Source organism: Hydra viridissima, unplaced genomic scaffold, assembly GCF_058129835.1.
Source record: "Hydra viridissima isolate aposymbiotic clone 2 unplaced genomic scaffold, HvirCarnegie_v1 scaffold_3, whole genome shotgun sequence".
Lineage (NCBI taxonomy): Eukaryota > Metazoa > Cnidaria > Hydrozoa > Anthoathecata > Hydridae > Hydra > Hydra viridissima.
In genome coordinates, this window is record NW_028324302.1 from 11,089,281 (window position 1) to 11,116,670 (window position 27,390).

The 27,390-nt window shown below is 30.7% G+C and overlaps 3 protein-coding genes and 2 pseudogenes across 7 annotated transcripts; 4 read left to right on the forward strand and 1 right to left on the reverse strand.

Moving 5' to 3' along the window:
- Positions 1 to 8,227: 8,227 nt before the first annotated feature.
- LOC149890981 (male abnormal protein mab-31-like) lies at positions 8,228 to 9,169 on the forward strand. Its single transcript, XM_090082013.1, has one exon. The coding sequence runs from the start codon at positions 8,228 to 8,230 to the stop codon at positions 9,167 to 9,169; it is 942 nt and encodes a 313-aa protein (XP_089938139.1).
- Positions 9,170 to 11,930: 2,761 nt separating this feature from the next.
- On the forward strand, positions 11,931 to 14,695 carry LOC149890982 (uncharacterized; annotated as a pseudogene).
- A 4,694-nt stretch (positions 14,696 to 19,389) lies between these two features.
- LOC149890983 (uncharacterized) lies at positions 19,390 to 20,204 on the forward strand (annotated as a pseudogene).
- A 2,233-nt stretch (positions 20,205 to 22,437) lies between these two features.
- Positions 22,438 to 25,732, reverse strand: LOC149890984 (uncharacterized). Of its 5 annotated transcripts, XM_090080919.1 has the most exons (4): positions 25,630 to 25,732; positions 25,408 to 25,527; positions 24,890 to 25,045; positions 22,549 to 24,757 (listed from the first exon to the last, which is right to left on the reverse strand). In XM_090080919.1, exons 3-4 carry the CDS (start codon positions 24,976 to 24,978, stop codon positions 24,667 to 24,669), a joined length of 180 nt encoding a protein of 59 aa, XP_089937045.1. In that variant the 5' UTR covers positions 24,979 to 25,045; positions 25,408 to 25,527; positions 25,630 to 25,732; the 3' UTR covers positions 22,549 to 24,666. The 5 variants fall into 5 exon arrangements, 3 of the variants coding, with proteins under 3 accessions (XP_089937045.1, XP_089937042.1, XP_089937044.1); XR_016450482.1 differs by lacking the exon at positions 25,630 to 25,732 and adding an exon at positions 22,438 to 22,536 and having other exon boundaries at positions 23,446 to 24,994; positions 25,408 to 25,569; XR_016450481.1 differs by lacking the exon at positions 25,630 to 25,732 and having other exon boundaries at positions 22,549 to 23,271; positions 23,446 to 24,994; positions 25,408 to 25,569.
- A 172-nt stretch (positions 25,733 to 25,904) lies between these two features.
- Positions 25,905 to 26,846, forward strand: LOC149890985 (uncharacterized). Its single transcript, XM_090082015.1, has one exon. It carries the CDS (start codon positions 25,905 to 25,907, stop codon positions 26,844 to 26,846), a length of 942 nt encoding a protein of 313 aa, XP_089938141.1.
- The last annotated feature ends 544 nt before the right edge of the window (positions 26,847 to 27,390 follow it).

The following is a 27,390-nucleotide window of genomic DNA, read 5'->3' on the forward strand; positions in this document are numbered from 1 at the left end:
TTATTTGAAAAATATTATGTTTCCCAATTTATCAATTACAAAGATGATAATGGTGTTTATTGTTATGCCTTTTGTAAGTTTTACTCCGTTTCCCTTATTTAATTTCGAAATTGTAGCAACTTTTCATAAATAGCATGTTTTGCTGTAATAAAACCTCTCTTCTAAAAGAAAAGTATGTATTGGTTTTAAATTTAACAGTAGAAAAGATAACTGTCATTTGAGTAACACATCTGTTCGCAATGCAGCGCTCTAGACGAAATATAAGTCGTGATGAATGTGTTGCAATTGTTACTATGTCCAATGAAGGATTAACAAATCACGAACTAGGTAGAAAATTTGTACTGTCTCATATAACAGTCGGTAGAGTTCTACAAAGGTTTGTCTACAAAGGTTTGTCTACAAAGGTTTGTCTACAAAGGTTTGTCTACAAAGGTTTGTCTACAAACGATCACGCTAGACGACCTGGTCATGGCAGATCACGACCCAGCTAACAATTAACGTTCAAGAAACGTTGTCCTAACATTCATTTAGGTTCGTTTAATGTTCGCTGCAAACGTTACATGTGTTGCGGTAATCAATTCGTCATAAAACAGTTATGTGGAACATGTATGTGTCGCGGTAATCTAATCGTTATAAAACAATTAATGCCCCCCTGGTTAATATGTATAAATAGCGTGATCTTCAAAACCTCGCTCTCTTGAAGTAACAACAAAGTATTCGGGCAACTCTTCTACCACTAGCTGTGATATACAAGCTCTTCTTTGTATTTATCGCATATTTGTATAACATTACTCTTATAATATATTAATTGAACTCGTTTTACAATACGACTCTTACATTAAACAACATGGAGCCCACGGAGAATACGGAAAGAATATAAAGTCGTGAAGAATACTTAGAAGTCTGGGTGCTTATTCACCAAACTTTTTTTTTGCGTAAGTTTGGCGTAAGTTTGGTGTAAGTTTGGCGTAAGATCAAAACTGTAAAAGTCGTATTCACCAAACTTGCGCAGCTGCGCTTCAAAAAATCATTCGTAAGTTTTTGCCACTGATCTCAAAATATAACTGGATAGCGTATTCAATAACCTTTTTCAACAAAAATTGAAGCCAAAATTGGCCTCCCAAGATGGCGGCGATCGGAGCTCTTAGCGGTGATCTATGTACATTTTATAAGGCTTTTTACAGAAATATTAAAGAAAATAAATAGAGTTTTGAAAGAAAAACTAGACTATGAAATAAAGTTTTAACGACTTTAACGAAATGAAATGATTTTCAAAAAAAAATCAGATGATTAAAGTAATTATTTTGATACTAAGGTACAAAATATTCGATATACTTTACGATTAAATAATATTTATGCATAATCTATGTACCTTTTAGTTCTTAGTTACCCAATGCAGTGTGTTAGAAGGTTGATAACATGACTGTATGGTAAGCGGCAGTGGTGTCTACTTACAATTTTGACAAATTTTATATTTTCAATTTTTGTAGCAAGATACCAGATATGTACATGCTGCATGAACTATTAGCTGAGCGCTGTGAGTACACACAACTCAGGGGTTCCTTCTAGGATTGTTTAATACATATATGTAATTAATGGATATAGTATTTAATAAAAATATTAAGTACAAAATATTATTTTCTAATATATGTTATTCTACTTATATATTATTCTTTGTAATATTTCAGCTCTCAATAATTGAGTCAATTGTTTTTAACTTGTTATTCAAAACAAATCATTAAGGGAATGTTTTGACGACATATATTTTGTATGTTATCAAACATTATCAACATTATGTATCTTATCAAAAAATTTTTGATACGTAAATTTACAATAAACTATCTGCATTAAATGTTGGAATGCATTAGTACTTTCTTATCATTTCAAACAAACCAGTTTTTTAAAATTCAAAGGAGAGGTTTAATTAAACCAACTAAAAGTGTTGCTATCATATGCAAAGAAACTGAAAGATGTTTCCAAAGGTTGCTTGCTTCAATAAATGGCCACCTTCCAAATGAAATAGGAATTCAAAATGGCATTTCTAGTGCTGTTTTGAGATCAGTTGATTGCTCAAAAATATTTAATGAACAAACTTCTCATGTTTGACTCAGCTTTAACTGATAACCATTTATTTGCACTGATTAAACTTATTTCAAAAAACTATGCAAAAATATATCTTTATCACCTGGGTAAAAAACAAACTGCCAAAATAACTGGAAAAAAGCTTAGGAAGCAATTAACAAAACTTATCCTATTCAAAAACCAATCAAAAATATTTTTATGATATGATATGATATGATATATATATATATATATATACTACTGTGATCAAAAAGTAAGGTGAATTTTTTTATAAAATGAAAAATCTTTATTTATTCTTCCAAATCTGTATCGTCCCCCTCAAAATAATCTCCCCCAGCCCCAATGCACTTTTGCCAACGTCGCATAACGCTAAAATAATATTCCTTGTTGACAGTTTGGGCAGTTGGAAGGAATTCGTAGTGCATGACACCACAAAAATTAAAGAAAACAGTCAACATGACCTTGATTTTTGAGCGACTTTGACGTGGTTGCTTCGGTCTCGGCTCGCCTTTTTCATGGTATTCACTCGATTGGTCGGTTGTTTCAGGGTCGTATGCGTAGACCCAAGTCTTATCGCCAGTAATAATTTGTTTGTAGACGTCTTGATAGTCAGAAAGCAATGCTTCACACGTTTTAACGCGACGCTCTTTTTCAAAGAAATTGAGAAATTTCGGCACCAAACGTGATTTGAGTCTTCTGAGGCCCAAATGATCCTTCAAAATTGCTTGCACCGACCCAAATGATATTCCAACCATGTCAACAAGGTCTCGAATGGTTAACCGACGATTTGCAAGCACCAATTCTTTGATTTTGTTGATGTGGCGATCATCAATCGAAGTCGATGGTCTTCCGGAGCGTTCCAAGTCATCAACACGTTCTCGGCCTTCTTTGAAGTCTTTGTACCACTTGTAAACATTTTTTTGAGACATAGTCTCTTCACCGAAGGCCTTTTGCAACATTCGATACGTTTCAGCAGCAGAAATATCATTCCGCAAACAAAATTTAATAGCACTTCTTTGCTCAACAAAATTAGACATCGTGAAAATCGCCGAATGCACTTTTAATACTTCAGAAACAAGCGTAAACAAAAAAAAAATAATTATGAGTTTGACATGTAATTTGGCGCAAATGTTAATGACATTCCTACCAACTTAAAAATAAAAAAGATTGGACGATTCGAATAAGGTGGGAAGTTTAAATTAAAAATTCACCTTACTTTTTGATCACAGTAGTATATATATATATATATATATATATATATATATATATATATATATATATATATATATATATATATATATATATATATATATATATATATATATATATATATATATATGTATGTATATAATAACTCTAGAAGGAACCTCTGAGTTGTGTGTAATCACAGAGCTCAGCTAATAGTTCATGCAGCATTTATAATTTTTTTAGTGCCTATCAGATGAACTAATGCCTAAAAAACATTTTATCTTAAAAATAAAATTAGCTGCCTACCATGCTGTTGTGTTATTAACCTTCTAGCACACAGCATTGGGTAGTTAAGAACTAAAAGGTACATAAATTATATAACAAATGCTGACTATTTGAAACTTGAGATTTCTGCATAAGCAAACTAATACTTTTTCTTTACTTTTATTAAACAAACTTAATTTAAGCAAATTAAAATTAAAATTTGTACTTAGTTTTATTGAGAATTTTTATTTTATTATATTTATTCTAAAAAACGAAAAACAGAAAGTTAATATAGAGCAACTTTTTGTAAGAATATGTTTTGTTAAATAAAAAAATATTTATATTTGAAATTTATGTAAATATGTAATATTCCGTTATTTTTATGAAAAAAATCTTATGTTAAACAAAAAAACTAGATTTTTATTAGAAGATTACATATTTATCAATATTTGAGCTTAAGATATAAAACTTGATTATCATCAGTTTTTTAATTTTCATATCACCATTCCTTAATTCCGCCGCCATCTTGGGAGGCCAAAACTGGCTTCAAAAAAATTTTTTGGTATACGCTATCCAGTTATATTTTGAGATCAGTGGTTTTTGCGTAAGTTCAACTGATGCGTTAAAAAAGTTAGTCGTTAAAAAAGTTAACAAATAGTTTTGCGCATGCGCAGTACGGTCAAAGGAGTGTTCGTTAGGGAATGAAATTAGACGTTAAAAAAGTTGCATTGTTTCATTAGGGTATGTAAAAAAATAAAAATTAATGTATACTTTATATTAAAAATGGCTGTCCATGTTTACTCAGTTGATGAAATTATTTTATACTTTATGTTAAAAATGGCTGTCCATGTTTACTCAGTTGCTGAATTTATAAGCTTTACTACTGATATATGGACCAGTAGTTCAAATGAAAGCTTCATTAGCCTGACAGGTCACTGTTTAGACAATACATTTAATCAGAAAACTGTTGTACTTAGAGTAGCTCCTTTTCCTGAGAGGCATACAGCAGCAAATATTGCTGAATTGATTGAAGATACTATGACTGAATTTAAAATATCACCTTCAAAAATTCGTTTAATAGCTAGAGATAATGGTACAAATATTGTTAAGGCTATTAAAGATAGCCCATATGATAGTATGGCTTGTTTTTACACACACTGCAACTAGTAATTAATGAGTGTATTTTTGAACAAACAGTTGTCAAGAATGTCATTGTAAACTGGCATTCAATTGTTGGGCATTTTAGCCATTCTCCTCAAGCCTGCTCTAAACTTAAAGCTCTTCAAGAAGCAAACAATGTTCCTAAGCACAAACTTATTCAAAATGTTCCAACAAGGTGGAATAGTACCTGTCATATGTTAGAACTAATTTATGAACAAAGGAAAACTCTAACCATATATGCACTTGAAAATGGTAAGCTTCCTTTATTAAATGCAAACAAATGGATGATTATTGGACAGTTTTGTGTTTTGCTAAAAGATTTCCACAAAACAAGAGTTCGCTTGAGTGAAAGAAATTCTATTGTCTCAGATACAGTTATTGAAACATTTCATTAATAAAGCTTTAATTGATGACAACTAATTCAATGGAGAATAGTTTCAAACAATATACTGATAACTATAACATCATCTTGTCAATATTTCTTGATCCCAGATTCAAATTTAAAATGTTCAAAAATGAAAACACCTTTTCAGCTGCTAAAAAAAGTACTGAGAACATAACCATTCAGCTTATTAAAATCCATGAAAATATAAAAAACATCAAAGTTACTGAAAATGATCGGCCTGCAGCTTGTGACATTGAAAATATTGACTCAGAATATGAAAATAATGGTACAGTACTAAATGAATAGAAAGATATAGTACAAATGGGTTTTGATAATTGCTTCAAAGAACTTGTAGGATTTAATTCTAAATAAATCGGTCAATCACAAACTTTAATTTCAAATGAAACTTTATTAAACAAAATTCAACACTACTCAAATGAAGACCTTATTGACAAAGAAAGCAATCTTTTGTTGTGGTGGAAATCACAGAAAACCAAATTGCGACTATTAGCAAAGCTTGCTTTAAAGTATTTAAGCTGCCCACCGTCTTCTGTGGAGAGTGAAAGACTTTTTAGTATAGGTGGAAATGTATATACTGCAAAGAGATATAGCTTAACAGGAGCTCATGGTGAAATTTTAATATTTCTGAACTATAATATGAGAATTTAAAAATATTTGATTTTGTATATATTACTATAATTAGTATAGTATAATTCTTTTAGAAGTGAGTATCTATGTTCTATTTTTTTCATGAAATATAATTTATTTAGGAGTTTAAAAGCTTTGATACTATGAGGAGGTCAAATGAAAAAGAAAATGTCATGAAAATTGTATAACATTGTAGAATTAGAAAGTTATAGGGAAAAAAAATTTGGAAAAAATAATTGAAACTCTCTTTAAGAGCTTTTGCAATGCCTTAATCAAAATATCAAAGCATATTCTGTTGTGGATTTGAGGGTTGTGCAAATTAAAGAGTATCGTTAGCCAGGGTAACTTTGGTCAGTTTTGGCAGTTTTTCTTAAACATCTCTGAATCTTATTAATTTTTTACAGTTTTCTCTTGTGGTAATAACATTATAGGTCTTGGCTATAGGCCTCTATATTTGTTTTTTTAATTTTTTTATTACAAATATTTATTTTTAAACGCCGAAAAGTGACCAATGTTACCCCAGGTTTTTATCATGTTTGATCAATAATACCCCTGCTATGGGGTAACATTGGTCACTTTTTGGAGTTTTAAAAAATCATCAGTTAAACACTTAGAGAAACATGAAAAGAACATTTTAATGGACAAAAAATTTTGAAACTAATTCCCTGTTATTGTGCAAAAGTCATTAAAAGTCATTTTCTAGTAGGTCATTATCGTCACCTGAGGATGATGACACTTGTATAACTCTTGCCCTTTTCTTGTTATTCTTGGTGTTACTGTTATTCTTGGTGTTATTGTTATTCTTTGATGTGGTAGGAGTTGTGTTATTCACCACATCTTGCGGTGTTATCGCTTTGCCAGGTGTGATCTTTTTCCCTCTGGTGCGATTTGTTTTCCCATCCTGTCCACAATGTTTCACTAATAGACCTTCTATATCTTCATTGAATACTTCCTTAACAGTACTACCGGTACCTCCTCCAATGTCTTTGTTAACCTGTGGCAAACGCTTCATGACCATTTCTTTATCGAAGGGAAATATTCCACTAGCCTTGAAGTCAGATCTCAAATTATCGCTTTTCAATTGACGTTGCAGTAGAGCAAGAAGACCGAGGAACTGATTTTTTGGTATTGATTCTTTGATGCACGTTTCTATTTTTAGCGGACGGAAAACAGCAACGTCCGGCGGTTGAAGCAAATGGGAAGCGTATATTCCGAACTGTCGACTAGCCTTTCTCACGCTTATTCTTCCAGTTAAACATTCTTTTATAGCATTGGACAACGTTTCTTGACTGTATGAAGTTGCATATGCTCTTGAACCACGCTTTTGCTTATATTTCCTCAACATTTTCACCGGCTAAGAATTCAAACGGTTCAATAAATGTATCAGACGTGTCAAAAAATGCCAAAATAAACTCAACGTAGTCTACGAAGTAACTGTGCTACATTCACAAAAACTGTTGATATACCAAAATTGTTGATATAATAGCCGATATATATTGTTGGTATCTCTAACAAAATTAAAACATGTTATCTTTGTTAAATTTTATGAATTTAAAAAAAAATCAACTATTGACCCCGGTCAACAAAGTCACCCCGGCGACCAAAGTTACCCCGGTTGACGGTACCATTTTGAATACTTTTTTAACGGGCAAACTTTTTTAACGCCGTAAGGCGTTAAAAAAGTTTTAATGATTTTGCGCATGCTCAGATTTCACATTCAATAACTTTTTTTAACGACTAACTTTTTTAACGCAACACAACCCTTAATTATCGGTATTCACCAAACTGAAATGGTATTCACTAAACTTTTTAGAAATTTGCTCAGCTCAATTTACGCAAGAAAAGTTACGTTTGCTATGAGCTGCCCTAACTTTGGCGTAACTTAAAAATCACTAAATAATAAGAATGGCGTTATATTTTTATGATGCATATATTCTATTGTCAGATTGATATAGTATTAGGGTTCTTAACATAAGTAAATTAGGCGCTAGTGCACTTTCGCACCCCCCCCCCTTTTTTTTATTGCAGATTATGATAGAAAATTTCATGCTGATTCAGAAAAATATAAAAACATGGACCTGAAAATCAACGGAAAGTGCTCTAATTCGAAGTCAAAGTTGTAAAATCCCACTAAAAACCCTAATATTCGCTATTTTTTAAAATCTCTTTCAAATCGCTTTCATTTTTGACGATAATTAACAACCGTCACATTGCATAATAAGAAGAGCTGATTTCCATCAGCCTTAGTATTATTATTTAAAAGTATTTTAACGAAAAGGTTATAACGTAATGAAATTATTGGAAGATTTCGAAATTAATTGTGCACAATGAATTTCGAATTCATTGTGTACAATGAATATGCCGCATGCACAATGATGCAATTTTTTTACGCTAATTACAACAATTACTTCTAAAATCTTGCATATAAGATCTGTCAAAATAAATCAGTAAAAAATCTCTTTAAAGTACTTCAATTAACATTAGCTCCTTCTAAACTTCATGGCTCTTCGAACCCCCTCAATGATTGAGTTTGATTCTATTTCCCTGATCCAAATTGGATTAAGATTTGCAAACAATTTGGACGCTACCATTCGTTGGTGCAGAGAGTTTGGTTTGATTGCAGAAACAATGCATTGTCCTTTATGTGCCAAACCTTGCACACAGCAAAATTACTCACGGGCTGTGGATCATGTTATTTGGAGATGTACAGTGAAACGCTGCAAAAGAACTTTCAGTATAAGGAAAGGGAGTTTTTTGGAAAAATCTCATTTGGAATTATGGCAAATTATTGGCATAACGTACATATGGTGTAGAAGCGCCGGGTCGAGCCGAGGATTATCTTATGAGGATATAAAACATGAATTGAACATTGGCAGTCAACATTCAGCTGTTGATTGGAACCAATTTTGCCGAGACGTCTGTGTTTCCTATTTTATTAACCATCCGGAACCAATAGGAGGACCAGGGCGTGTTGTTGAGATTGATGAATCTCTGTTCTCAAAAAGAAAATATGAAGTCGGGCGCTTAGTACCACAGCAATGGATATTCGGTGGTTATGAGCCGGGAACAAAGAAAGGTTTTTTAATTCCCGTAGCAAATCGTGACGAAGCAGCTTTAATGCCAATTATATATCAATGGATCCTTCCAGGTTCAATAGTATGGAGTGACATGTGGACTGCATACAAAAACTTACCATCGCCCGCATACCTACATGGCACAGTTAACCACAGTGTTAATTTTGTTGACATTCAAACAGGTGTAACAACAAATCATATTGAAGCGATGTGGTGTAGAGCAAAAGCGAAAATTAAAGCAATAATGGGACCTACCAACCGTGAGATGATTCCAGACTACTTGGCAGAATTTATGTGGGCGCAACGTTTCAGTGAACACCGTTTCTTTCATTTTTGGAGTGAAGTTGTTTCAAGCTATCCTGTCTAACCTCCGCTAACAAACGTTGTCTTTGTCAACCTTATTTTAACATACTAGAAAACTATTTTAAATCGGTTTATAAAAATGAAAAATTAGCAGTTACAAAATTATAAAAACGTTTTATTAAAAGTGGCTGCTTTTGTAATAGTTGTGTGTTTAAAAACTGCATTTGTTACAGGAAAGTTTTAATTTTAAGTAATAAAAGCCAGGCTATTAATGGAAGTGGTTTTTGTATTATGGAATTAAAACTAAACATGTTAAGAATATGGCGAATATAAGCGTTTTGGTAGGGCTTTTTTATTTTTCAAGTCAAAGTTAGAACACTTTGGGCTGGTGAAAAAACAAAATGGATACCAATTTTCTTTATTTTAAACAACGATCTTTCATAATCTGCAATAAAAAAAGGGGGGTGCGAAAGTGTACTAGCACCCAAAAGTACATTACTTGCATTATAGTTTATTCTCTAACAAATCAAAAAACGGCTATTTTCATAGCCACAAAAAATTGCGCAAGATAAAAATACTTTAACGACTTTCTTAACGTAAAAACCATGCTTTTAACGTATTGCTTTTGTAAGCTAAAAGATCATTAACTTGTTATTCTCAAAATGGCGAATATTAAGGTTTTTAGCAATGATATATTATATATACTAGATGTCTAACTTCGATCCGAAATGTGAAGCCGTGGGAGCCATTTCTAATTCGGGCAAAAACGTGCATTTTTAACTTTTATTTCGCACGTCGGATTTTTTCGCACGTCGGATGTTTTTGCCCTTATTACAAATGGCGGATATAGTTTTTGCCCTTATTACAAATGGCGGATTCAATTTGTAAACAAAAAAAGCGGCTTCACTTTTTGTCCAATAAAATCCCGCAAGTTAGACATCTAGTATATATAATATATCATTGGCTTTTAGTGGGATTTTTTACAACTTTGACTTCGAATTAGAGCACTTTCCGTTGATTTTCAGGTCCATGTTTTTATATTTTTCTGAATCAGCATGAAATTTTCTATCATAATCTGCAATAAAAAAAGGGGGGGGGGGTGCGAAAGTGCACTAGCGCCGCACAGTGGAAAAAAAAGGTCTGTTTAGGACCAAAAATCGATAACTTTTTTGTAACTAAAAATAGAGATTTGAAATTTTGCACAAATTTAAAGTAGTATATGACTCTTCTAATAAAATACTTTTTATAAGAATTTTTTGTAATAAAAAGTTAAAAATAAATAAATAAAAATCAAAAACTTCAAAATTGACATTTATTTTTTTTATACTTAACATAATACTTTACAAATGTATGAAAATACCTTAAAATTATTAGAAACGACAAAAAATACATACAATGCTTACCTACTAATTATAGAAATATTTAAAACAGTTTCTTAATAACAATTTTTAAATAGTTGTTTTTATGAAATAATGTGTAGGTATATTAAAGGAACTATATCATAACTACATAGGGAGTTTCAGTTCCTGAAATCAGATCGTTGACTTTCAAAAGCTGCAGAGTAACTTTATCAAGTTCTTGCACATTTTTGTTATACGGTTTTCTAATGCTGGTGATGTACGGATCGGAAGTGTACAGATGAGTATGAAATACATCCTCATTTGTTACTGATCGAGAACATTTTCTGGCATGGTGAAGGCGAAATTATTTATAATCCTTATTACGGGATTCTTGCGCATCTTCTGAAAGTTGACCAATAGGAAGTACTGCAAAATGCTTTATGATATTTTCTCTATGAAGTAAGATTTTGTGTACTGAAGATGGCATAGAGTACCATCCATAATTGGTCACATAGATTCTGGCAGTTTCTACAGCATAAATACCAAAACTTTCAGCATTTATCATAACACCTGAGGAGAGAGCTTGCAGAATTATGTAAAATCGCTTAATCAAATTTTCATCTAGTGATTTCAGCAGAGCAGCTTGCATTGTAAAAAAGTCTTCTAGCAGTATTACCGTCATTGGTATTACCATTTACTTGTCTTGGTTTGTCAATGATTAACCCTAGCTCCTCACGAAAACGTTTCTGCACCAAGATCTTCTTCTCTTGCTTTAGCCGTTTCTTTTCTTCACTTCTGGCTGCTCATGTTTGGTAAGAAAGGTTGTAAGAAATATTTAATATCATTTCCATACAACGAATCCAGGCATGTAATGTAGACAATCGGTATTGATAAGAATTTTCATTTTCAGGCCTAGAAGCCACTTTGGTCAAATCGTTCATTTGCCGTGGAATAGCTCCACATATTGTAAATGTAAACCCAGAAGGCCTATCTGTTAATGCCTGAGCCACTTTTCCATATATGATTGTTAGAAAAAGTTCATGTTTTACTTGTACACTTTTACCATTTTTATTTTCTATGCATATAGGTTGACAAAAACGAACAGATGAAGGTGCCGGATTTTGCCAAACAACTGCGCCAGTTCGTAATTTCTATTACAGAAGATGGTAGATAGCAGATCTGTTTAATTTCTTGAACTTTATAATATGGTGGGAATATGGAACAGTTTCGTTCATTTGTCACCTTCCTCTTGTAAAAATATTGTGCTTTTATTAAATATAATCAATAAACACGCTGAGTGCTTCTTCATCCGTTAGCATATTTTTCTGGCTTGCGTTTTCCATAAAACTCGATATTAATTTTTTTTTGTCTTTATCAGCAATCCTTAATGATTCCAAAAATTTCGCTTCTGCTTCTTCTCCTATTAAACGCAACGGCTGAAGATATGTATTAAAGATATGCTCAAATCCAAATTCCTTAAGTAACATGGAATTTTTTCTTTTTTTTCTTCAACGTTTTTCTAAAGAAGTAGATGGCGTGGAGTCGGTAATTGCCTCTTCTGAGTTAGGTAAAGATACACAATATTCAGAATCCTCCAATCACTGTTCTTAGATAAAAAAAAGCTTTCTTTTTCCGTGACGCCTGTATCCATCGTTTATTAAACGACGGAATAATGTACCTTTGAATATCACTGATTATGAAACACAAGTTGTCCTCAGAAAGTTGATAATTTTCTTTTAAACTTGTTGACAGTGCCTCAACTGTCCTTCCTCCATCAATATAGGAAAGCAATAATTTACATTTGGAACACTTAAAAGTTGTCATTTTAACAAGTCACTAAAGTAACCTACGTAATATTCAATAGTCAAACGTGTCGGTTTAATTTCCACTGTGAATTTGTTATACTGATATAAATGTTTCAACTCTTTATATATTGGCACTGTACATTCACCATAAAATGAGTGCAAAAATACAAGAATGCCATGGTATCAATAAAAAATTGATAATAAGTTAAAAAACATACACCAAGCTATTGTTATAAATGAACAAAATTTGAAACCACGATAAAAAGCGGTTTTCTGTTTTTTTTACTTTTATCACTCTTTTCTCGATAATTTCGGAAACCGCACGTTTCTGCAACTCATTCTTACACATGTTTTTAATAAACACCTAGGCTACAATACTATATTAAATGTAAAGCGTGGGGAAGCGTGGGTAACTACCAAAAGTCTCAGTGAACTTGAAGAATATTTTTTTTTTTCATTTATTTAATTGTTCAAATAATTACTCCTAAACTGAACCATATAAGTAAAAATGTATACTTTTCTTAAAATCTCCATAACATGAGCTTTTCAAAAATGTATAATACTTTATACTTATTCCTAGAAAGTTTTATAGAAAATTAACTTTTAAAGTGATGAAGCAAACAGGTTTGAAATGAACATCCGCAAAAGTAATAAACAATAGGGCTTCAAATCTTTTATTTTTACATAAAATTATGTGAAATTCCTGCATTATAGTAATGATTGACTATTAAACTATTAAATAAAATTGAAATATAATGACAGTAGCGACATAAGTAAAAAACATTTATGATATGCTATTGCTCTACAATTTTCCACTGTGCGCCGGCTTAATATATCTTTTATATAATGATATAGCATCTTATATAAGATGATATATTTTCATATTATTAATATCACATATTAATATTAATATCCATTTGATTTTTTAATTTGAAAAATATTTTTATTGTTTTTTAATTTAATTTTTAGCACGTGAATATATCTCATGCATTGCCAGTGCTATTAAAGAAAAAGTTGCTAAAATTGTCACTGAAGCAAACTTTTTCTCCATTCTTCCCGATGGTTCTCAGGCTAGAAAAACAAAGGATGAAAATGAGTTGATTTTTGTGCGCGTTGAACGCGAGGGGACCCCTGCCTGCTTTGTAGTTTCTTTACTTGATATGAACAGTTTGGGTGGTATGGGTGCCAATACCATTAAAAAGGCTATTGATAGCATTTTTTATTGAAACCGGTAGTGTTCCTTTAACTGCTTCAGCTTACAAATACAAACTTGTAAGCGCTACAGCCGACGGAGCTTGCGTTAATTTTGGAATTTATAATGGCGTGTTAACACAATTAAAAAAAGATAGAATGTGGCTGATAAAAATTCACTGCGTAAACCATCGTTTAGAATTAGCAATAAAAGATGCTGTGAAAGATATTTCCCAGTATAAAGAGTGTGAACGCTTTTACATTTCCATATTTAATTTATTTCGCAATTCTGGAAAACTAAAATGCGCAGTTTGTAGTTATTTGGACATCTTAGAAAAGTTATCACCATTATCATTGGTTTTTGAAAAACAAATGTTAATGGTGAATGAGTAAAAACCTGCGGTGGATAAAACAAAGGCAAGCTAGCGGAATTAAGCAATGAAGATATTGATAATATTATTGATTCATATTTGCTCAAGTTTATAATCAATGAAAAAGATGGTTCAACCAATCTTGTTTCTTTGTATTTCAAAGAAGGTAACGAATTGAAAAAATCAAACCCAGAGTTTGTTGAGATTGAACTCAACAATATGGCTAATCTTAACTTTGAATGTATTCATTCTGCCATTAAAGTAAGAAAATTAGCAATTGAAATCATTCTGCCATTGATAAACGATAGATTTAGTTCGCTGTTAAATCCCATATTCGAATCAATGGATTGGTTAGATCCGCAAGTATGGACAGCAGACAGCACGTATGGTGATGCCAGCATATCTTTATTACTAAACGAATTTTTTTACCCTCTAGAAAAATTAGGAATGGATTTTAAAATGGTTCTTTTGGAATGGAGAGCTGCAAAACTAGTAATAAATGCGCAGTACACCATTGCAAATATGGCAGAATATTTTTCTTAATCATAAAATTATGTTTCCAAACTTGAGTCTTTTAGTTGAACTTCTGATGTGTATTGCTGGTTCTAATTCAGCTGTCGAACGCGTTTTCAGTATTTTGACTGATAGGCGTTTAAAGATGAACCACTCAATAATGGAAGACTCTATAATCATAGGAGGGAATGACACGAATTTCACTCAACAAGAACGCGATGATATTTTAAGTCGCGCTGTGGATATTTTCTTAGATAAGCGAAGAGTTTTTTGCCTTGATTCAGCTAATGCTAGCATTGCCACTGATTATAATAGCGAAGAAAGCTGCACCAGTGAAGATATAAGTTCTATATCTGAATCGGACGGATAAACAATTTATTATAAAATGTTTATCTTACATAATTTTATATTTATGTACATTACTAAAGAGCCCTGAAGGACGAAACAATATTGTCTACTGTATATATATATATATATATATATATATATATATATATATATATATATATATATATATATATATATATATATATATATATATATATATATATATATGAATCGGACGGATAAACAATTTATTATAAAATGTTTATCTTACATAATTTTATATTTATGTACATTACTAAAGAGCCCTGAAGGACGAAACAATATTGTCTACTGTATATATATATATATATATATATATATATATATATATATATATATATATATATATATATATATATATATATATATATATACATACATAACATATATAACAATATATATATATATGATATCTTTGATTGTCATATTTTTGATATACGATTACATAAATAAGTTGAATTTAATAAAAAGGCAGCGTTTAAGCTAATATATGTATATATCATATGCTGTATATATAAATCTTTTTAATAATATAGATCAAAATATGTTATTAAAAAGTTTATACGCTGCCATTTTATTAAATCTTTTAAACAACTGTGTGTGTGGCTCCAACAATAAGTCAACGTATTAAAATAAAACAAATTTATATTAGCGAATCTTTTTAAAGCATTCGCCAATATAAAATCATTTAATTAGTAAAGATTAAAGTTATTTTTTTTGCGTGTATTTTTAAAACTTTTTGCTATGCGGACAAACATGGAAACATACTTGAATGTTCTCAAAACATCTATGAAGCCGTGAGCAAATTGTCGCAATTAAATATTGTATGCGTGGTCAAGATCAGAGTGCTATCGCACGCCTTTCCCGACCAAGCCTGTATACAGGGTTTTCACTCAACCTGAAATACCTAGCAAACCTTGAGGTAGCAAAAATCCAAGGGAAAACCTTGTTGTTTATTACATATAAAAAAATTATTTAATTTATGAAGAGACAATACTTCAATTTCACAAAGTGCGACATGTTTATTACAAAAATCAAATTTTTTAAAATATTTTAGATAGCACATCATAGTTCTTCGAAGTTTGAAAACATCAAATTATTTAACGTAAGTGCTAAACTTAAAATAATATCATAATATAAGGTTATATAGTCTATGATAAAAGATCATGTAAAAAAACAATGTTTGGCCAAAGGTGAACAGTTGTTCTATCATGATGTTAACATTTCTTAAAAAGGTTTTTGCTGCTCTCAGGATTTTTAAACATTTTAAAGGTTTTTAACTTCTATTTTTTTAGAAAAGGATATCCTGCTTTGAACTGTCAGGTTGTCATTAATTCTGATTGAAAGTTTAGAGATGTTGTTGCAAAGTATCCTGGATTGTGCCATGATGTCTTTATCTTTTCTAAATTTGCATTAAAACAGACAATAGAATATGATCCAAATTCAAGTTTCCTTTTTGCAGACTCAGGAAATGGTTTGTCACCAGTCATGATTACACCATTTAATCAGCCAACTACATGAGAGGAAATATATTTTAATAAAGTTCACCATCAGGTATGTAGTGATATGGAGTGAACCATCGGACATCTCAAAAACCATTGGAAGTGTTTGCACAAAAGTGATGGAACACTTCAGTACACCCCAACAACTTGCTGCAAAATAAATTTTACTTGCACTTTACTGGAAAACTTTTGAATTTCCTTAGGATTAGAAATTCCAGATGACATTAACTTTGAGGACAATGGTGAAGATGATGTACATGGTGTTCAACCTAAATTAACTCAAACCAACCAAACCAAACTCAACGTGTTTTACTCCAGACAGCCTGGGTGAAAGTCAAAAATAATAATTCCCGATTTAACTATTGCCGTCTTCTCTTTGATAACTGTTCCCAATTAAGTTACATTACGCCTTCATTTTCAAAAAAATTAAATTTAAAAACAATAGATTCTAAAGAAATTAATATCAAATCTTTCGGAAATAATAATACAAACGAAATTTTAGATAGGGTTAAAGTTATATATATAGAAACCGTGTGTAAAAATTATAATCATTTAAAATACTTAAAGTTAGCAGACCATCATAGAGATAATGAACATTTATAAGTTGATATTTTAATAGGTGCCGATTACTATTGGTCAATAATTGAAAATAAGATTGTAAGAGGATTTGATGGCCCAACTGCAATAAAGTCTAAGGTAGGTTACTTAGTCAGTGGTCCTATCACGGTTAAGAATAATAATAAAGTAGATTGTTCTGTTCTGTCTTCACACGTTTTGAAAGTCGAAGCAAAAATACTTAACTATAAAACGTTTTAAAAAGATAAGTTTTCAACTATTTGGAATAAAAGTGAAGATAATATTCGCGACAATCTAGTTGTCGAACATTTTCGCAAAAGCATTAAATTTGAAAACAATAGGTATACTGTAGAACTACCCTTTAAGAAGAATCATCCTTTGTTATGCGATAATTATAATTTATGTTTAAAAAGATTCAAATCATTTAAAAAAAAAATTTTTTAATGATGCAAAGTTATTTGATTCATATAATGATTTTATAAAAGAACAACTAACAGTTCCGCCATCTAACTTTTTTTTTTCAACTAGTGCTTATTTCGTGAATGGTAACACTTAGCTCATGTCTGATTTGACAGATAACTAGTTTTATCCTTTCGCTGAACGAATATGGTTGTGTATACGCTTGAACAACGCTGGGAAATATTGCGACATTACTTTGAATATCATGGTAATGTTGCAGAATGTGTGCGAAAATTGCGTACGGATTTTGGAAGAAGAGAAGCACCGTCAGCTCCGTATGTTTGTTATCTTGTGAAAAAAGTGAAAGAAACTGGCATCCTCATCGATAAACCAAAGCGTGAAAAGCCAAAAACAGTGTGTATACCCGAGAATATTGCTGCTGTGGCAGAAAGTGTGCGTGAAGCGCCATCAACATCAATTCACCGTCGTTCTCAACAACTGAACATTTCGGAGACATCATTGAGACGAGTTTTGCATAAAGACCTTGGTATGACGCCATACAAAGTCCAATTGGTTTAGGAGTTGAAGCCAACTGACCATCCAATGCGTTTTCGCTTCGCTAAGTGGGCCTGCGATCGACTTACAGAAGATGCCAATTTTGCCAAAAAATCATCTTTTCAGATGAAGCTCATTTTGATCTTGGCGGGTATGTAAACAAGCAAAATTGTCGCATTTGGGGCACAGAAAACCCGCACGCATACATTGAAAAGCCGATGTACCCAAAACGAGTCACTGTTTGGTACGGATTTTGGTCCAGAGGCATAATTGGGCCATTTTTCTTCGAAAATGAGCAAGGAGTGGCCGTTACAGTCAATGGCGATCGTTATCGGGCCATGTTGACGGAATTTTTGTTCAAAAAAATTGAAGAGGAGGATATTGGCAACATTTGGTTTCAACAGGACGGCGCTACGTGCCACACAGCCGAAGCTACACTCGATGTTTTGCGCCCTGTTTTTGAAGATCGCATTATCAGCCGCAGAGCTGATGTCGTTTGGCCACCTCGGAGCTGCGATTTGACACCGTTGGACTTTTATTTGTGGGGTGCCCTCAAAGATAAGTGTTACGCCGACAAGCCAGAGACAATTGACGCTTTAAAGGACAATATTCGTGAAGCCATTGGTGAAATACAGCTGCACACAATTGATAATGTGCTTAAAAATTGGACCGATCGTGTAGGCTACTGCATGGCCAGCCGAGGCAGCCATTTGAATGAAATTATTTTCCATTATTAACCGTAAGGATTGTACTTTCAAATAAAAAAAGACATTTGAGAAAATATTCAGTAATTTTTTTTTATAGCATTTTCAAAAAAAAAAAAGTTATTTGGCGGACCCGATATTAAACGTAACAATAGTGCAAGTTTTAAGTCATAAATCGAAGGTCGGACTTGTTCATTATTTATCTCATAGACCAGTTATAAGAGAAAATAAAGTTACAACTAAGATGCGCTTTGTCTTACTTTGTCGCGGAAAAAAAATATATCGTACGTTTTTGAAAAACTTCGTCCAAATAACGCAACAAATGATTTTATGTAGGTGTAGAAGAATAAAAACCCACCCATGAAAATAAATAGTATATACGTATATATAGATGTTATTTTTTTTAGAAAAGGTTGCACTACAATAATTTTTTGGGGACGTCGTTTTGCTTTAGAATTGATAAAGATATTTAATTTTAAATGTTTCAGTTTTATTTATATACAAGTAAATTAAGCTAATTCTTTCGTCCCTACATAAAAATAGTTTCTGCAACTATTTATTTATTATGCCAATCAGTTTTTTTTTTTTTTTTTGATAGTCTATTAGGATGGGTTTTTTGTTTTTTAAGTGGAGATTTTTTAAATTTCCCCCGTCTTTAAATATTTTTGTGTGCGATAAGGTAAATTTGCCGTGTCTATCTAACTTGTCTAACAATATTTGCACATGTTGAATAATATTTTTTAAGAGCTGAGATTTTATTACAAATTTTTACTTACAGTATTCTAAAAGCAGGTTTACTTTTTGTTGTTGATGTTGCTGTTGCTAACTAATTAGTTTATTAGTAAGTCTTATTTATAACTGACAATTTACTTTTTATTCAATTTACCTAATTTTTAAGTTTTAAATATATATATTTTATATACAATATATATATATATATATATATATATATATGTAATAATAAAACAGATGAAGAAAGAAAACAATTACTTGAATATTCAAGAACTAAAGTAACAATAATGAAAAACAAATACGATGAAAGAAAAGAAGCTCTTAAAAAAGATAAAACTATGCACCTTCTAGCAAAGCAAGAAGAAAAAAATAGAGAAGAAATTAAACAACAACAAAAAAAAGTTGCAGCTTGTAATGATTTAATAAATTTAAATGTAAGGGCATGGATATCATTAGAGGAAGCAGAGGAAACAGTTCGCAATATAGAAGAGCCATTAAAGGCTAAAGTGCTCCTTTCTCAACTAAATTTTTATCGCGTAATCTTAGGTGTCCAATGTGACAAAAAACTTTCTTGTAAAACAACGATAGAAGATAGCAAAAGAATAAACTTGTCTTCCGATGAATTATATCAAAATCTTCTTATTGTCATTCGAGCAAATTTAACACCAAATAAACAATCTTTAAGTAATATAAGTAATAATTTAAACCCTAGTATAATACGTGATGCAGCTTTTAAAAGCAAAAAAAAAAGAATTAATGGAAAAAATCCAGGATGCAAGACTGAACAAATTAATAGAGCAACAAAAAAAAACATTCCTTATCAACGTTTATTAACAATCCATCTGATTTTGTAGGTTTTTTTATACAACATCGTGTTAGAGAAGATGATTCTCTTGAAGCATCTTGGGAACGTGCGCAAGTGGTACAAATTAATCAATTAAAGGGTAGACGAACTACATACTTTGTTAAGTATGATAACGAACCTGATGAAGTATGGTCATTTCCTTTATTAATTGATTTTGAAAAAGGTGATCTTATTCTCTGAAGCTAGGATTGTGAGGTAATTTTATTTAATATAAATTTATAATTATGTTATAGTATAAATTTATCTTGTTTCTTCTATTATTAAGTTATTTGGTTTTACTGCATTTGAGTACAGTTGTTTTTATCTTTATAAGTGGTATGAATCATATCTGATATATTTATATGTACCAATATTGTTTAATTTAAAGATATTTTTATATTATATATCAATAATTTTACCTATATGCTTAGCTGCACATTATACTGCATATTATAAATACTAAAATTAAAAAAAAATTAAAAATTAAAATAACAAAAAAAAAAAGCTTATGCAAAATTACTATTACTTTTACATAAACTGCCTATCAAGCAAAGGAAAGTATCCAGAAATGGAGGGTTAACCTTAGGCTGAGTTACTATTACTTTTACATGAACTGTCTATCAAGTAAAGGAAAGAATCCAGAAATGGAGGGCTAACTTTAAGCAACATGACAACTCACTGATGGAGTGCAAAGTCCTATGGCTTACCTTCTCGTTGGTGCACTTCGTTAAGTAAATTTGACAATTTTGTCTAATTTATGAACGGAATAGCCAAGGCAAATTTTGTATAAAATTGTTTGATGACAATACATAAGGTGAAACCTTTGTAAAAAAATGTTGTTTCGACCTATAACAGTGTAAGGTTATATATATATATATATATATATATATATATATATATATATATATATATATATATATATATATATATATATATATATATATATAAAGCATATTCTATAGTTAGTTAAACATTTAATAGTACGTGTTTGTTAACCTGAAAAAATTTATATTTATGACTTGTTCAAATAATTTGGATTTACGATAAATTTCTAATAAAATTTTATTGTTAACGCAACTTTTTACGCAAGGAAAAAAAAAGATAAAAAAGTTTTTTTTTCGGTGCCAAAAGTTTAACGAGAGACTTTAAGGAAATAATTCATAAAATGTATATGAATTGAAAATATTAAAACACGAATATCTTTGGAATTAAATAAGCTACAGAAGTGGTTGAAATCATTTTGAAAATAAAATATATTAAGGAATCCGATGCATCTTAAATAAAAAAGACTTACTTTGGCTATAAAAATTGCCTAAACTCCCTATAACAATAATAATAATATTAATAACAATAGTAATAATAATAGTAATAATAATTGTTATTATTATTATTGTTTTTATTATTAATAGTATTATTATTATTATTATTATTACTAGCAAAAAGCAACCCGTAATACGGGTTATGGTCGGTCTGTTAATTTATGGTGGCTGCTTTCCACATTTTAAAGTTGCGAAACCATTACTAATACCCTTTTAGAAAAACGCCTTCAAATTTAAAAAATTAAACCATCTGTAAAATTAAAATAAAAAGTATGCGGAGGTAAAATAATTTACCAATTATTTAGCATTATTTAAGAAATTTAAAACTGACATATGTCATATCAGTGTAGGGCAGAACTATTTTCCTCGACATCACTAAGTTCAAAACAATACGTTTTTAGTTACTGACAGAAAATAATAACACTTCATCATGCTTTAAATTGACGAAAAAAGCTAAATTTTTGTTATATTTTTTATAACATGAACTTTAATTAATGAGTAATATAAAGCGAACGTTAATTATACATGAATTATTAATTTTTTGGTATCCCCTTGATACATGTTTCTTTAAAAAAGGAAATTGTCTTTAAAACGTTAAATGCACACAACTAAATAAATTAATTAAAAATAACTGAACATTTGACCATCACTATTTGTGGCACTAATCTGACCATTTTTATATATGGCCTCTTTGTTTCAGTTTTTAATAAACGGTAATTTGCTACCATTTACTAAAAATTCCTTTTGTTACTCGAAATTTAATAATCTTAAATATTTTGACACTAATAAAGGACCTCCCTACCCCGTTTTTGCCTTAATGGTGGTCAGGAGAATAGAGCTATTTTTATTAAGAGTAATCAAGTTTTTGATGAAGACCTTTCACCAGAATAATAAAATGTGAAACAATGATTTAAAAATTTAACAAATATAAGAATTTTTTCTTTCCTCAAAATTAAGCTAATTAATTAGTTAAATACCTTATAAAATTTAAGTAACTCGATATTTGACAAATGCGCTAAACTACAATATTCACCCCCCGTTTAAAAAGATCCCCTAGGTTACGTACAACAAATATTATTAGGCATAAAATAGAGAAAATTAAAAAAAACTTGAACTAATTGCATCTATTTATATCATTTTAACTGACAAAAATTTACAATAAAAGGTAATCAGGTTTTCTTTTTATAAATCGTATAAATGCGTCAATCGTAAATCTTAAAGAAAAAAAAAAAACCACATAAAAAATGAAAATCGATTTACCTATTTATAGTAACCTATTTTGACGTGGCAGTTAATATAAACATTTATCGAAAATGTAACTATAAAATCTGTTTCGAAGTAAAAAAAGGAAATTAAGATACAAATTTTTAGCATAATGTTGTCTTGGCTTTTAGTAAATAAATAAAAGCAGTAATTTCCAATAATGAAACTACCTATTATTCATTTTTAACAATAGACACCAACGTGAAGATAAGCCAAGCAGTTTATCAACACAAAACATCACAACAATAACACATAACAATAGAATATTTACACCCTTGATCCTAAAATCCAGTGAAAATAACAAACCAAATTAAAATATGAAAGGCAAAAGTAGAAAACCAATTTAAAGTTAACTATATATTTATCTTTTTACTAAACATATAACTACATAAAAGTATATTTGTTTTTATATTCAATATTAGTTATTCAATTACTTCAAATTTAGGACATGAAAACACCCTAGATTTAAAGATCAAGGTTGCATACTCTCCCATACACATTACGCTAAACATTAACAGACATTATTGTGTTTCCAGAATAATTAAAAAAGGCGAGACAACACAACCTAGCTCTAAAGCAGTAAAACCGCCTGACACTAAATGCTGCCAAGTCACACCTCTGCTATAAGTACACCGCTTGGCTGGCAAGGTTATCAATCTTGCTCAATATAATGCCAACTCAAACCACTTTGAAAACATGGAGACAACATAATTTAAACATATATACAGCTGTAAACAAATATGGTTTCATATAACACATATAAACATATTAAATGACAGGTATATTTATCAAAAACTATGAAAAAAATATTAAAGTAATAAAAAAAATATAACATTATTTGTGTAACACTTTTCACCTACCATATCTTGAATGAGATGTTTATCAATTTTGAAAAACAAACTATTAAATGCCCTAGTTCTTGAACATGCAACATATAGTTGACCATGAGAGAAACACGGTTTTTTGAGATATACCCCAACTCTATCAGATGTTTGACCTTGACTTTTATTAATTGTCATTGAATAAGCCAATCTGACAGGAAACTGACGCTGTTTCAGAACAAAAGGTAAATTAGAATCTGATGGAGCCAACTGAATTCAAGGAACAAAAACCCATTTACCACCAGAAACACCTGTCAAAACCTCTGCATCAATATAATTATTTTGAAGAGCACAAACTTTCATTCGAGTACCATTACATAACCCAGCTTTGAGATCTAAATTTCTAAGTAGCATAATTACACAACCAATTTTCAATTTTAAACAATGAGCTGGCATACCTGAAGGAGTTAAGCTGTTCAAAAACTCAACAGGAAAATTATCTCTTTCATTAAGGTCATCAGTATCAATTTGATCAGCACTTAAATAAATTTTGACCTCACCCGGCAGACATTCAAGCACTTCTTCATTGATAATGAATCAACATTAGTTGGTGTTAAAATCACGCGTTTAGACTAATCATTTTGATCAGCATCTCCAAAAATCTTTTCAACAACTGATTCATTTTCTCTAATAATGCACTGATTTGGTATTTTAATGCATCCTTTAAAAGGATCCTCCTCTTTGACAGGTATTGTTCCATTCCCAAGTTTTAGAAGCAATTGGGAATATTCACCTTCCCCATCTTGTACTCTCATATTTTCAGTTAATGCAAACTTCTGCACCCATTGCCAAAGCAAAGAACATTTTATACACAATTCTACTATTTCAGTTGGTTGTGTTTATACACAATTCTACTATATCGGTTGTTGAACATTTTCATCAAAATTTTCTAGATTTAAGCCAATAAACTCATCAATAACAGGCAGATTGTAATCAGTCAGCATTTTACCACTGATTAATAATCTTTTCAGTTTGATGAAGAGTAGCTTGTTCAGCTATTAGAAGTGGGACTGAGTGGTAAATGAAACTTTCTATCATAAAAAATTTGTATGTATTCCAGAGATGTAAAGGATTGTCAGATTCACAAAAGGTCAAAATAATTGAAAACAACTGTCTAATTTGCTTTGGCATACGTGTTAAAACCGCCTCAGAAAGAATATTCTGCCATTCAGTGTCATCTTGCAACAGACCTTTCAAAACTCAAGCTTCACGAAACGTTTCAAGGACAATACCATTAACAGTATGCACATCCTCCCAAGATGTTGCTCCTTTTGCTTGCAAAAGTAACAGTCTAAGAAAAAACAATTCTCCAGTTGGATTAACTTTATACATTCTTACTATCACCTTATTACCACCCCTTTGTCTAACCTTCCATTTACAATGTTTATCATTAAATATAAAGTGAAAAGGAATGTCTACATACGAATAGCAATGTGCTCTTTCATTTTCAGTATTTAACTTAAACCATGCCGTTAGGTGCCTATCATGTTTAGCTGCACGATCTAAAGCCATTTGTTCTGCTCCTTCTCTAAAATACACAAATTGATTTTCAGGTAGATGTTTACCAAGTCACAGCACTCTGAAAACACAGAAACAACATAATATAAACATATGTACCAACTATAAACACAATAAATGTGCTTAAATATGTATATAAGGTTAAATATATTCCTTATATACATATTTAAACACATTTTTAAAACAATTATATAACACATATTAACACATACACAAACAGTAAAAAAACACTTTACATTATTATAAAAACATTATTATAAAAACACATTGATAAAACAACTATAAAGCACTTATTACCACATACACATACATATCAAAAAAGCATATATGCAAACAATAAAAGTGTGCAAACAAAAATTTTAAAAATGATGCGAGAAAATTTAAAAAGATACAAAATATATATTTACAAACAATACTCTTTACCTATTTTTTTTCTTCATAAGAACTGTAATCCTCATAACAAAATTTAACCTTTTCATACAATAACATGTGACATGCCATGTCAGTGTTGGCACAAAAGTTTAATTTACTTTTCTAAATTTTCTAAAAAAGAACGGCGCTAATTTACTTTTCTACCCCCCTATTTTTATTTTTGATTATGATAGAGAATTTTATCCTGATTAAGAATCGTATAAAAACATACACCTGAAAACCAAAGGAAAGTTCTCTAATTTGATGTTGAAGTGTCAAAAAAATATACCAAAAACGCTAATATTCGCCATCTTTTTTTACAACACTTTAAAATTTCACTATTTAATTACGCCGCCTGGTTTCTGTAGTTTAAAAGTAATTAAAATTCTCATGAAAATTCAGAAAGTATTCATGAAAATTCCGATGCAAAAAATTTGCAAAAAACAAAATGTAATTATAAAAGACTCTCTCTATAAGAAATGTTTCTTTATTTCTGTTTTAAAATTAAAATGGCGAATGCTAGACGACCGACTATTATTGAATTTGATAGCCTTAATTTACCGGAAATTGGTCGCAGGTTTAAAAACAATAATAACGAGTGTATCCGTTGGTGCAGGGAGTTTGGTTTACTTGCTATCAATATGGTCTGTCCTCGATGTAACATCCAGTGCAACGAACAAAATAGTGATAATGTCGATGGAAAGATTTGGAGATGCATGCAAAAACAATGCAAAAAGAAAATAAGTATTCGTGTTGGGAGTTTTTTTGAAAGATCTCAACTGAAACTTTGGCAAGTAATAGGTATTACTTATATTTGGACTCGTAGCGCCGGAAAAAGTCGTGGCCTTTCAGTAGAAGACATTCAAAAGGATTTAGAAATTGGTAGCAATAAAACTGTTGTTGATTGGAATCAATTTTGTAGAGACATTGCCGTTACTTATTTCCTTAATAACCGTGTGCAATTAGGAGGACCAGGTTCAATAGTGGAAATAGATGAATCACTTTTTTCAAGAAGGAAATACAACCGAGGTAGAATTGTGGAAGATCAATGGATTTTTGGTGCGTACGATATAGCGACTAAAGAAGGGTTACTCATTCCTGTAGCGCACCGCGATGCTGCAACCTTACTACCCATCATCATACAATGGATTCGTCCTGGAACTGAAATATGGAGCGATATGTGGGCAGCATACCGAGGTTTAGCAGCGCAAGGCTTTCAACATGGTACAGTAAACCATACTTTACATTTTGTTGATCCCGCAACAAGTGTTACAACAAACAGGGTTGAGGCAATGTGGCAAAGAAGCAAAGCCAAATTTAAAGCTATGTTTGGGCCCACAAATCGAGAAATGATTCCCGATTATTTGTCAGAATTTATGTGGGCGCAACGTTTTAAAGAACATTCTTATTTTCACTTTTGGAACCAAGTTGTAGATGAATATCCCGTTTGAATAATATTTATGTATATTTTGTATATTTTAGATAAACATTTGTTTATCTAAAATCATTAATATATTTTTAAAAAAATCTATATAATCTGAAAATAAGAAAAAAAGTTATTGAAATTCGAAGTTTTTTCAAGAAAAAAATACTTAAAAAGAAAATACATAACAAATTTCTCTATAAAATGTTTCAGCGAAATAAAACCGGGCTATAAAGTTTTTTTAATAAATAATTTCATGTTTACTGCATGAATTATTAACTTAGTAGTTTTGTAAAAAAAGATGGCGAATATTAGCGTTTTTGGTATATTTTTTTGACACTTCAACATCAAATTAGAGAACTTTCCTTTGGTTTTCAGGTGTATGTTTTTATACGATTCTTAATCAGGATAAAATTCTCTATCATAATCAAAAATAAAAATAGGGGGGTAGAAAAGTAAATTAGCGCCAAAAGAACAAAAATAGTTAATAGCATCACAGAAATTTCAATGTAGTAATAACCATTTTATGGAAATAGCATTAGTATAACTTTAAATAACATACATACCCCTAT